At 38.2% G+C, this 12,959-nt stretch overlaps 1 protein-coding gene across 6 annotated transcripts in view; it reads left to right on the forward strand.

Annotated features, from left to right (window-relative positions):
- Window positions 1–12,959, forward strand: part of Adamts19 (a disintegrin-like and metallopeptidase (reprolysin type) with thrombospondin type 1 motif, 19) — a 217,691-nt gene that overhangs the window by 165,400 nt on the left and 39,332 nt on the right. For all 6 annotated transcript variants that reach the window (XR_003952519.1, XM_006525919.4, NM_175506.4 and 3 more), the window contains 2 exons: window positions 5,937–6,094; window positions 9,612–9,765. Coding sequence is in view for 5 of the 6 variants with exons in the window: in XM_006525919.4 (XP_006525982.1) it covers window positions 5,937–6,094; window positions 9,612–9,765 (312 nt within the window). In the remaining variant the exon portion in view is untranslated. The remainder of the gene's footprint in view (window positions 1–5,936; window positions 6,095–9,611; window positions 9,766–12,959) is intronic.

Consider the following 12,959-nt stretch of genomic DNA (forward strand, 5'->3'; position numbering starts at 1 on the left):
TCTCTCTCTCTCTCTGTGTGTGTGTGTGTGCGTGTGTGCGTGTGTGTTCTTAACCCCTTTTAGTAGGCAGGATCTCTCAATGAACAATAAGTTCACCACTTTAGCTGAGTGATCTGTAAGCTCCCAGGATACCAGCCTCCCAATGCTGGGGTTGCAGGCATGATTAACCACACCGTGCCTTGTATGTGTGCTCTAGAAATTCAGATTCATCTTCTCATGCTTGCACAGCAAACACTTACCCACTAATGTATCCACCCAGCCCTCATAGGTCATCTTAAATTCAAATTAATTGTAACATAGAGGCATTTGAGGAATTGTAAGATAGAAATACTCCTTAAGCCCATGCATACTACCTGGCTGGAAAGAGCCAGTGAGCCACTTTATGATTCATGTTGCCTGCTTCATTTTTTCATCCTCTTAATCTCAGTCTTTAGCTTTAAGCCATATCTTTGTAAGTTGAAAATATCTATTTGTACCCCCTTGATCTCCTTTCTTTTGTTGTCTTATTGTTCTAGTTAGAACTTAAAGTACTGTATTGAGTTGGTATGGGCATCTTCATCTTGTTCCTGATTTCAGTGGGATTTCTTCAAGGATCTCTCCATTTAATCTGATATTGGCTGTTGGTTTGCTGTAAATTCCTTTTATTATGGTTAGGTGTAGGCCTTGAATTCCTGATCTCTCCAGTACCTTTAACATGAAGGGATGTTGTATTTTCTCAAATGCTTTTTTCAGCATCTAATGAGATTATCATGTGATTTTTTGAGCTTGTTTATATAGTGGATTATGTTGATGAATTTTTATGTATTGAACCAACCTTGCATCCCTGGATTGATACATACTTGATCATGGTAAATAATGTGTTCTTGGATTCAGTTTGCTAGAATTTTATTGAGTATTTTTGCATTGATATTCACAAGCAAAATTGGTCTGAAGTTCTGTCTTCATAGGGTCTTTATGTGGTTTAGGTATCGGAGTAGTCGTGGCTTCATAGAATGAATTAGGTAGTGTTCCTTGTGCTTTTATTTAATGGAATGGTTTGAGGAGTGTTGGTATTAGTACTTCTTTGAAGGTCTGGTAGAATTCTGTACTAAAGCCATCTGGTCCTTGGCTGTTGTTGTTGTTGTTGGGAGTTGTTTATTGACTTCTTCTATTGGGCCTGTTTAGATAGTTTCCCTCTCTTGATTTCAGTTTGGTATGTGGTATCTGTCTAGAAAAATCATCCATTTCATCTAGATTTTCCAGTTTTGTTGAGTATAGCCTTTTGTAGTAGGATCTGATGATTTTTTGAATTTCCTCAGATTCTGTTGTTCTGTCTCCCTTTTCATTTCTAATTTCAGCATCTATTTTTGTAGACTGGCAGCTTCCACAGTTTACTCAATGTCCTCCATCTCTTCATATCTGATATAATAAGAGACATATTGAATTTGTTTTCTAATGGTTCTTCTCCCTTCTCATTTGCTGATTTCCCTGCTTACTGTTGAGCAAGGTACATTCTATTATTTCATTTTGTCTCATTGACTTGCATATTAGGTATAGCCATTGTTTGTATTTGGCTGATGGCTCTAGCATTTACAATATGAATTTAAATTTGTTGTAGTATCTTTACAAGTTTTATTTTACCCTTTTATGAATTATGTGAGGACTTAAGTAGTGCACTTCGCCGTTGCCTGCACTTTTTCTCTTATATACTTTAGATCCACACTCATGGCCTTCAGCTACTTCTAAATGTGTTTGAATCACCCTAGTACACTGTAATCAGTTGCTTGAAGCCATCAATTTCTTGCTAAATGAGTTTAATTAGAAAGAGTTTTTTATGCACTTATACAGCTATGCAGATCTACTTTCTTTTCTCACAGTACTCCCACCTGGTACCATTTTCTATCAGAATAAAAAACACTTTTCTTTTTCTCCTTCCCCTTCCCCTTTCCCTCCTCGTCCTCCTCTTCCTTTTTTTTTTTTTTTTAGAAAGTAAGTCTGTTGCAAACAATAAATTTCCTAAGGTTAGAGAGTTGTAGATTTTCTTTGTGTTAATTTTTTAATCATTGAATGCATGCATTTTTTTTCATCTGGCTAACATTTTTAAAATTTTTGTGTGTGATTATACTATAATTATTTTATTTACTCTCCTTCCTTTTCCTCCATGCATACCCTTCATAAACCACTCATTTTCTTTCAAACTCATGGCTTCTTTTTTCATTAGTTGTTATTATATGAATATATGTGTGTGTATGTTTCTATATGCATATGTAGATTATACATATGTGTATAATCTACATATACATATATATTCATAAACATAACCTCAGTTTATATAATGTTACTTGTATGTATGTTTTTAGTGATTGACCACTTGGTATTGGACCAGCAGTTGGTGTGCTCATCCTTAGACAAGACTATCTCTCCCATTCTGAGCAATTTCTTAGTTGCCTCTAGTTTTTTAAATATAGGATTATATATATTTTATATAGTAATCCCTCATGGGCTACTCCCATATACTCTGGGTTGTCTACTGTATCATCCTTGCCCAGTTCATGTTCAGACAGTTGTGTTGGTGCAACTTTATGGATATAGCTTTTGACATTCCTTAGATACTCAATCTCACTAAAAATACGCCTTTCCTCTTGCTCTTACAACCTTTCTGCCCCCTCTTCCTCCATGATCCCTGATCCTTGGGTGGAGGGTTCGTGTTGTATACCTATCAATGGGGACTGGGCTTCCCAGCTCTGTATTTTGATGGACTGTGGTTTCCTGTAATGATCTCCATCTGCTGCAAAGAGAAGTTGCTTTGATGAGGGGCAAGAGCTGTAATTATCCTCATGTACAGGGACACATATGTAGAATGTAGTTAGGCATTGTGCTTGTTTAGTGAAGTGCTACTTGTGTGTTCTCCTCCAGTATCCCTAAATTCTCTAGCCCTAGGGGCTTGACTGGATTCCTTTGACTTGCATTATTTCTAATGATACATGGACATTTAATGAATTGTTCCATTTTTAACTTAATGATTTAAAATTTTCATATATGGATATTGTATTTTTACCCTGTCTCTTCCCTGAAACTTCTTTCATATCCCTGAACTCTCTCAAATTCAGTACCTCTTCTTCTTTAATTATTGCTACATATGTGTGTATGTGTGTGTTCAGCCTGCTGAGTCTTATATCTAGGGTTAGATAGCCTATGGGGTCACATCACTGGGGAAAACTGATTCTTCCACTCTCAGCAGCCATTGTTCGCCTGTAGATCTTCATCTAGAGATGGAATCTTGGAAACTTCCAATTGGTGTTGTCATTGTGACAGTGTTATTTAGACATCCATATTGTTGAGAATTCATGACTACAGCTTCCTGTCATATATAGAAAACATGATCGCTCAGGAAACAAACATCGTTTTCCTCTGGTTCTTGCAATCTCCCCTGCCCTTCTTCCATGAGGCTTCCTGGACTTTATACTTACATGTTATGCCATAAATGTATCAGTTCCTGTAAGGTTGTTCTCTATATTTTCGTGATTTGGGATTTCTATAATGTTCTCCATGTGCTGCAAAAGGGCCTTCATTGTTGAGGCATGAGAACTGTATTTTATGTATTTTTTTAAAATTCCCATTAGTAACAGATTTTTTTTCCCTTTCTGGCCACTCTAAACTATGTTCTCACAATCACCCATGTTAATTCTCTCTCTCTCTCTCTCTCTCTCTCTCTCTCTCTCTCTCTCTCTCTCTGTGTGTGTGTGTGTGTGTGTGTGTGTGCATGTGTGGCGTGTGTGTAGTGTGTGTGTGTGAGTGTGTGTGTGTGTGTGTGTGTGTGTGTGTGTGTGTGTATTTGTGTGTGTTTGTGTGTTATTATTTTCTTCATGCGTTCCTTGTACCTTTTAAAACCCGTGTATTTGGAGATTTGTTTTAAAGGAAATGTAAAATACTTTTAAACACTGTGCAATCAAATACTTTGTATGTCCTTGTACCATATTCTGGAATTCAGGTCATATCTCTGTGATCAAAAAGGTGGTTCCTGCATGTCTACCTTGGTCTGTTTCCATTCATGGGGTTCACTTCTCTGAAATTCATTCTTTTCTATGGAAGTGTCTTTGTCTAATATGTTTTAGGCCCATTCATTAAGTTCAGTACTTGGTATGTCATTTTTTTTCTGTTCTAAGACATTTGATTTAATTATTTTCCAGTTCCCGTTGTTCTCCATATTACAAACCTTCTTAGAATGAGTGTGCCTATTTAAAGGCTTAAGTCACTTGTTCCACTATCTCTAGGATTCTTGAATGTCATTCTATTCCTGAGTACCCCTACTTAATTATCGCAGGTCAATTGTGCACTGGCCACATCCCCAGCAGTTTTTTGATTGGATGGTGAACATGATTAACATAGTATAGATGAGTGGTCATGTTATATTTTCCTTACTATTGAGTATAAACATTTTGCTGGAAAATTAATTTACTACTAATTAATTTACTATGTGTTGAGACTGTTTAAGAGTTTTGCTAGAATTGACTCAGGCTATTTTAATATGAGGTCTGGTATTATTTTTTAATATTTGTTAGTGTCTCTATCTTCAAAAGTTACACACCTTGGAATTACCCGGAATTTGTATTTTTCTCCATACCTTCTTGACCTCAAAAAAAAGAAAATTAGAAAGTTTAAAGTCCTTAGGTTCTTGGCAGTTGTTCATTTCTCAGCTTTGGGGAGTCACACCCTACTTGTTTGAAGCGGATTATTCAGCTGTAAGGTCAAAGGTCCCCTGTGAATGCTTTGGGATCTTTTTTTATTCATAGCTCACCCTTCTCCAGTGCTCCATAAAACAGATGCTCACTATCACAGCCAGCGTGACCTCCTTTCTCTGTGCCTCCCTTGCCCCTGTGAAGCCTTCCCAGGCTGTGCCCTGTATAAGGTCCACCTCCCAGGGAGGACTCTGGTAAATGGTTTCGGGAAGACAGCCAAGCATCAGAGAGATTATACCAGGTTTGTTCTCCACCCTCATCAAGAGTTTAAAAAGTGTTTTTGCTCCACACATTATCTACTGAGAAACAGAGCAGTCCCACTAATCACCAGAAGCAAGACTGTCAAAAATATTTTTAAGTTAATGAAGTAAAACAAACAACAAAACAAGCCCCCCCCCCAAATACCCCAAGAAACATGATATGAACAGACTCCTGTTTCTGAATAAAGTGACTCGTAAGGCAATAAATTGTGTGGATTTGTATGGGCGTGTGTATGTCATTTTCTAGGAAATGATGAAAGCCAAATCATATTCCACAAACCCCCAAAGGAAGTTTTAAGGCATCTTTATTAGAGATTTTCAGTTGAAATACAAGCTTGGAAATTGGAAAATACTGATCAAAATATTTCTCAAAATATTTTATTTGCAAATATAAGATATAAGCAGATGCTAAGCCTCATAAACCAGCCCATCAGTGGTTTGCTATTTCTTCAAGCTTTAACATCATCTAAGGCATGTCCATTTGTTGGTGCTAACAGACATTGGCAATATTTTGAAATGTTTTGATCAATGTATTTCTCTCTCAGTAAAAATTAATAGTAATTAAACATTGATCTCATAAAAATAAAGCTACGTATGCTTCTTTAACTTCCCTTTAGACATTATTTTAGTATATTATAAGGATATTTTTTTCAGAAAAGATTGATGCAGTAAATTTTACTACTTTCATAAGCTTATTGCTTGTATTGACGGGAGGGAATACAAGCACCGGAAGAACATTGATGGAACAGCAAAACCTTAGCAGGTGATTGATGTTAAAGGATATATAAGCATCTAACAGACACTGAGAATTCTCTTGATTCCAGTAGCAGCGAGGCCAGTGGCTTAAGACTTGCATCGGAGTTTGAAGACACATTGGAACGCTTTTAAGAAAATAATGTCAAGATGTTACTCATCGGCGGCTCTGTCCACACTGATCGTGTGCTTCATCTTTTTATAGCTCTTCGAGATGCCAGTAAGCAGTCTATAAACAGTGACTGGAAGATAGAACATTCTGGAGCATTCAGTCTGGCTGGAACTACAGTACATTACTTAAGACGAGGCCTGTGGGAGAAGATCTCTGCCAAAGGTCCCACAACCACACCTTTGCATCTCCTGGTAAGAGACAGAAATGGGACAGTGTTGTAACACCAGCTTCTCACAGCAAGGAAAATTCTCCCTTGTAAACCAGAATGGTTATTCATCAAGATAGGCAATAGCATGGAACTTACAGAAATCATCATCCATTTAATGGGACTCATCTGTGTCTGTAGAAGATGCCTTTGATAGAGTATTGTTTTGAGAAGAGAGAGTTTGCTAAACACAACTTAAGAGAGCTCTCAGTCTCCCCACCATGTCTCTCCCTGTGTTAATGGATTACTGTAAGTGACCATGAACACTGTGCTGTTTGGAACGGTAATGTTCTTCATCATGTAGTAAAAGACTAAGTGCACATCAAGAGAGAATTGAAAGGGAAAGGACTAAAACAGTGGGATGATGTCTGTGCCACTGGGTTGTTTTGTTCATGGGCCTTTGATGAAGGTACTCAGAGCTGATAGCAAATTACCCCAAAGAGTGAATGTACAGATAGAGTGAATTTTTGTTCTAGTAACAAAAAGAAATCTAAAATTCAAATACCTAAACACACCTCTCTTTATACCCATGCACAGACAACGATTCTAATACAATGAATTCACTTGTTTGTAGTGGCATGTGCCACATGATTTAACATCTTGACTGCAGTTGAACTGGTCTTCAGCTATAGACATCTCTGTAGCTTCTTCTAGGAACCAGAGATTCAAATCACACTATAGCTCACTGCTGATCTTATATTGACGGACCTAATATTTGGGCCCCTTTTAAATATGCCTTCTGACTCCATTGTTTTGTGTCAGAAACCGTGATCCATATTCCCGCAGCTCCCAACTGATATCACTACTGTTGATCCAGTAACCACGATTTGAATATTCAGACCTTATTTAACTACAGTCTATTTGCTTTAACTGGAACAAAAAGGCAAAGTGAGCAGAGATATACTTCCTGTCCAGTATAAATAGTACCTGTCTATTCTGCTTAAGTCTTGGTTCATAAATATTATGTTTTTGAATAATCACTTTATGCATCTCCTCACAGTTCCTTTGCAGCCTATTTGATAATTTCAATTAAGAGCTCTGCTCTGCCCTGTGCTGTTTAGATAAATGAACAAAAAGAAATCTATATAATGCGTAAACTACCCTTAGCATCATTTTTGATTGAACCAGGTATAATAATATCAATAGCAAACATTCTTAATGATTTGATATCTGAAAACACTACCACATTTGACTGCATTCTAATACCATATATGGTTTTAATCTACTTAAGAAAAATACAAGACTGAGACTAGTCCCAAGCCATTGCTTAATATTTGTAAACAGTGTACATCAGATCTCAGAATAAGAGACTTTTCTTGCAGCAGAGCCCTTAATCTGACTGGTAACTGCCAAGACTTTTCCTGGAATCAGGCATCGTAATTGACTCAGTGAACTGGATCTAAAAGGAGCTATGTGTGTGACCTGGATTTATTTGGTAATCCGAAGGAAACTGTGCCTCTGAGATATTTCTCTTTAATGACTATTGCAGATTGAAAGCTGGTACTGACTTGAAAGGCAGTGTGTGCTGCTGCCATGCCTCAGTATGAGCTTTTGACTGTAACGGGCTCACACTTTCCTTTTGCAAAGAGTTCTGCCAAAGTCAGATGGTTTGTGAAAGAGCTCATAGGTTTGTGGCCAATCACTCAGTTTCAAACGGCGTTAGATGTTCAATGCAGTTTGAACTTCTACCAATGGAAAGGTAGCTTATAAAGAAAAAAAAAAGATTGTTTTCATATAATTAAGTAGGGTAGCAAGTATGTGTATTTATATGTTCATTTCACCAAACTTAAAATTGCATGATAGTAGTGTAATAACAAGAAAAATGTAAACTTTCACTCCTTATTAATTAGCTTGGATGTAACTTATAATCAGCAACATTTCATCAGATATTTAAGCCAAAATCAGTATTGTGATGTACTCTGGTTTGATACCTAGGAGGCTTCACATTTGTGACTTAAAAATTAATTATTTTATTCAGATAATGTTCATAAAGTTGATACACCAGCTTCATAATCCACACTCCAATCAAATATATTGTAGTACTCCTTGATTTGTTCATAATCAAGCTTAAGCTCAATTGAAATGCTTTTGCAAGCTGTGTTAACCCTGAATCACCTATAATTACAGCCAATGTAGACAAAGGCCAATGTAGACAAACCAATATGCTTCCCCATGGCGTAAGTTAAAAATGTAGAGAAATGTTTTATGCACTAACTGTTTACACAGATTGTTGGATCTATAGACATGATATATTCCATATGGTTAAATTTAGCATATTTTATGAAAACAAAAGTTCTGATAAACATACATGCTCATTTATTCTTTGTTTAAAATATATGCAGGCACACACACACATACATATAAATGTATATGTATACATGTGTGTGAGCGTGTGTGTAAAATTTCTTTATAACATCCATGGTGATCCCTTTCTGACCTTGACTTTGGATACCATTGACCTCTAACTGTGGCTCAGCACAATATAGACTCAAACTCATGCACACTGAGCCATTATTGTTTACAAAACTTTGTGTATAACAGTGCTATTACTAATCTAATGTTTATTTAAAATCAATTTAAACATACACATTGCCAAAATCCTAAGGTAATATAAACCACCAGAGAACAACATATCACCCTTCTAGGGATTCAGAAGTTCACTACCATGACGAATAGTGATCTCTAGTCTGCAACCTTACCCTGGGTCTTAGCTAAGGTTTCCACTGATGTCATAAAACATTATAATGTAAGGAAAAATTTAGAGGAAATGTTTGATTCAGTTTTAATTCCGTATACATGAACTGAAGGCAAGCATTTGGAAGTGGGAACTGAAGCAGAGGCAGTGCTGCTCAGTGGTTTGTTCCTCCTGGCCTGCCAGGGGTGCTGCCATGCACAGTAGGCTGGGCCCTCCCACATCCACCATTGATCAAGAAAATGCTCTACAGCCTTGCCTGCAGACCGTGTTTGTGCAAATACTTCCTCAATTGAGGGTCCCTCTCCTTAAATGTCAATCTATGCCAAGCTGGCATAAAACTAGATAAACATAGCATGTACCATATTGATTGACTTTCTTCCATCTTTGTTTTTTATAAAAGTGGAAAATCCAAGGTTGATTTTGTATCTTGACATTGGATGCAACACACATTTTGCACCCCCAAACACATTATGTATATGCATCAAGTACACGTACACACACACACACACACACACACACACACACACACACCATGCTTTGGGAATGATCAACCAAATGTAAAGAAATTGATCAGGTATTACTGGATTTGTTTAAGTGAGTTCTTATCATGATGGCTCACAGGTGATTCTCCTATCTTTAAAAAACTATAACATTTTAAACATTTAAAAGTGATATTACATGATTGCTGCAAATCAAAGGTATACATTCATTGTGCAATTAGTATTTTAAGTATCAATATCTTTGCAGATTTTTCTCATTGATTGTATTATATTTAAATCATATTCTGTAAACACTCTGTCTGCCACAGGTACTCCTATTTCAAGATCAGAATTACGGTCTTCACTATGAATATACTGTTCCATCAGACCCTCTTCCAGACAATCAGAGTTCTAAGGAGCCGGGGCCCCTCTTCATGTGGACACACGCAGGCTGGGGCGATTGCAATGCCACGTGTGGAGGAGGTGAAGAATATTTAAACTTCTATCTTTTCAAATCTTCAATCATTTTCTGATTAATCACTGATAATTACAATTGATTGAAAAACCTCTAATTTACAATTGTAGAATCCATAACAGTTTGTAAACTACGTTCCTTAGAATGTGTGTACAAGCTGAATATCTGAACTGTTTCATGGGGGAAAAGTCTGACTTAAAGTGAAAAGGTCACTGATGACTACTCTATTTCGTTCCATGAGACTGGTTACTATATGTATTACATAGGGAGTAATGTGTCTGTTTACAGTGTACCAGGTCCCAGAGACACTACTCGGGCTGTGCTGTACATTCTATAACTACCAGCATCTGATACATACCTTCAGCAAAGCTGAATACCAAATTAAATCACAAATATAAGTTGCTTTTCTATATGCAATTGCACTGAAGAAGAAATCATGGAAACACCACCTTTCATAATACAATTAACTAGCATAAAATATCGTGGGGTTAGCTCTAATCAATCAAGTGAAAGACTTGTATGATAAAAACTTGAAGACACTGAAGAAAAAACTTAAAGAAGATACCAGAACATAGAAAGGTCTCCCATGCTCATGGACTGGTGGGGTTGATATAGTAAAAATACCCATATTATCAAAAACAATCAATAGATTCAGTGTGATCCCCATAGAAAGTCCAATTCAATTCGTTACAGATCTTGAAAGGACACTTTTCAGCTTCATATGGAAATACACACACACACACACACACACACACACACACACACACACACGCGCGCGCGCGCGTGTGTGTGTGCACAATAGCTAAAACTATCTTAAATTTAAAAAAAAAGAAATCCTTTGGGACAAAAATAAAAGTCTTAAAATTTCTCGTTTCTAAGATATACCATACCATAAAACTTTATACACATGAACTGAATGAATGAAGTAGTGTTTTGACAGACTCACATCAAGTTTGTTTTTAATTTGTTTGTGTCCTACAACTATATACATATGCATGCAAAGTAAAAACATAAAATACTCACATTTTCGAGCTTACTAATTCTAAAGTATGTCACTATCACCCTTGAGTATAGAAGCACCCCAAAGTTGGGTTCACTGTTTTCTATTTCTGTATTGGATATTGGGAGGCAAATGAACAGGTTACTTCAGCATGAAATTATGAATGGGAAATTTCTGAGTTTGACCACTTCTGGAGGAGGTTCTGTACCCAGAGACTTTGTGTATATCTCACCCCAATTCTCCTTTCTGTTTATGAACAGTCTGCAGATTCCTTTGAAGGCTAAAAGGAAAGCTTCCTTGTGTAGAATAAAATGATGCGTATGTAGCGAATAGGATATGAAATGGGTTTGTGCATGGAGCTGAATCACGTTTTCTGGGTAACAAAACTCTCAATACTCATAGCCTAAATGTTCCTAAAGGGGCGAGGAGGGCACTGGGAGAAACTGTCATGTCTGTCAGCAGGGTACCTGGGATGGGAGAACCAAAAATACATGTACAAATCAATATAGTTGCATGGAAATACACTGAACACTAAAATAAGACAAGCAGTTGAGGAGGATACGCAAAAGAGCAGGGGCTGGGGGGCAGGTGCACTGTAAACTAGGTTTTCAGAAAAACCCCTCCACCAAAGTCTGGCTGCACCAAATTGTTAAGGGTGAGCGCCAGCCACAGCTGGAATGTGGAACAGAGCTCAGGGTGAATGGAAGCAGTACAGTTGGATGTGAAGAGAACTGTGAGATGCCTCCTCCCACCCTCCTTCTGTGGGTGATGGGAGATACAAAAGGGGGGTTAGGATGGAGGGATCATAGTCTTCAGGTATAAAAGCACCCTTCTGATTCTCAGTTGAAAGTAAACTAGACAGGGCAAGTGTGTAGATGAAGCCCTGCAGCCATTGAGGGGGCAGGCTAGTTAAGCTGCTTGGAAACAGTAGACAGAGAGAATCATCCATCATGCTACTAAGCTAAATGTTAAGCTGTGAGAGTAAGGGGTGGGGATGGGGGTGGGGGACAAGATGGCTTTTCCAAATGACAGGATAATGTCACCATGAACTGACAACCAAGGTGAGTCTGAAATGCCAGGGTTAGGAAGAATTGAGGGTTTGAGAGCTTCAACAAAAGTTAGAGATACCTGTTGGCCTAAGTGTGATGTCAAGTAAGTAGCTGGAGATATAAGTCTGATGGTGGAGAAGGAATATTAAGTTACATATAACATGTGGAAGTGATGAGACTAGATGGGACCACCTGAGGAGTAGCTGAAGGTGTAAGACCCCCAAAGCTGGGCCTCCGCTCAAGTCCCGGGATGAGCTGGCCAGCACCCCAGTGACCCGAGAGAAAACCACACCTGATGCAAACTGCAAGAGGTTTTATTATCAGCTAGCTGAGGATGAAGTCCCTCCACCACATAGGGAAGGGGAGTTTGACCCCAATCAGTGACAGTAGGGGGCTTTTGACAGCTAGCTGAGGAATTAGGAGGAGTTGGGAGGAGAGTTGGGAGGAGTTGGGAAGAGTTGGGAGGAGCTGGGAAGAGTTGGGAGGAGCTGGGAAGAGTTGGGAGGAGCTGGGAAGAGCTGGGAGGAGCTGGGAAGAGGTGGGAGGAGTTGGGAAGAGTTGAGAGGAGCTGGGAAGAGTTGGGAGTAGCTGGGAAGAGTTGGGAGGAGTTGGGAGGAGAGTTCTTCTCTTCTGGGTGTCCTTGGTGGAATTTACAAGACAGGAATGGGGAGTGAGTTCTTTCTGAATTTTTATCTCCGTGTCCTCGGCACAGGAAGGCAGGCATCTCTGGTTGTACAGTATAGAAACAAAAAGGCTTTTTGGTGGCTATAGAGAACAAAGAGCTTCTTTCTGGCTGTATTTTTAGAGATCAGGGAAAACAAGCTTGGGGAATGTCCAGGGGCTTTACCTTCCAGGGAGAAACACTCTAAGTCAGGGTCTCACAAAGACAAAGAAAAGCTGTGGGAAGTTAAGAGATGAGGAGGAAGCAGCAAAGCAGATTACAAAGAGAAGCAAGAAATATAGGGAACACATATTAATGTCATTTGTAAGGCAAGTGAGAAATGTGTTACAAAAAGGAAAGAATGACCATCTGCCAATAGTCTATCAAGTAACAGTGTCGATGGAGAATTGATCAGCATTAATGTCCAAGATGCATTCTTTTCTTTTCTTTTCTTTTCTTTCTTTATTTCTTTTTTTTTTTTTTTTTTTTTTT

The sequence above is a fragment of the Mus musculus genome, chromosome 18 (assembly GCF_000001635.26).
Source record: "Mus musculus strain C57BL/6J chromosome 18, GRCm38.p6 C57BL/6J".
NCBI lineage: Eukaryota > Metazoa > Chordata > Mammalia > Rodentia > Muridae > Mus > Mus musculus.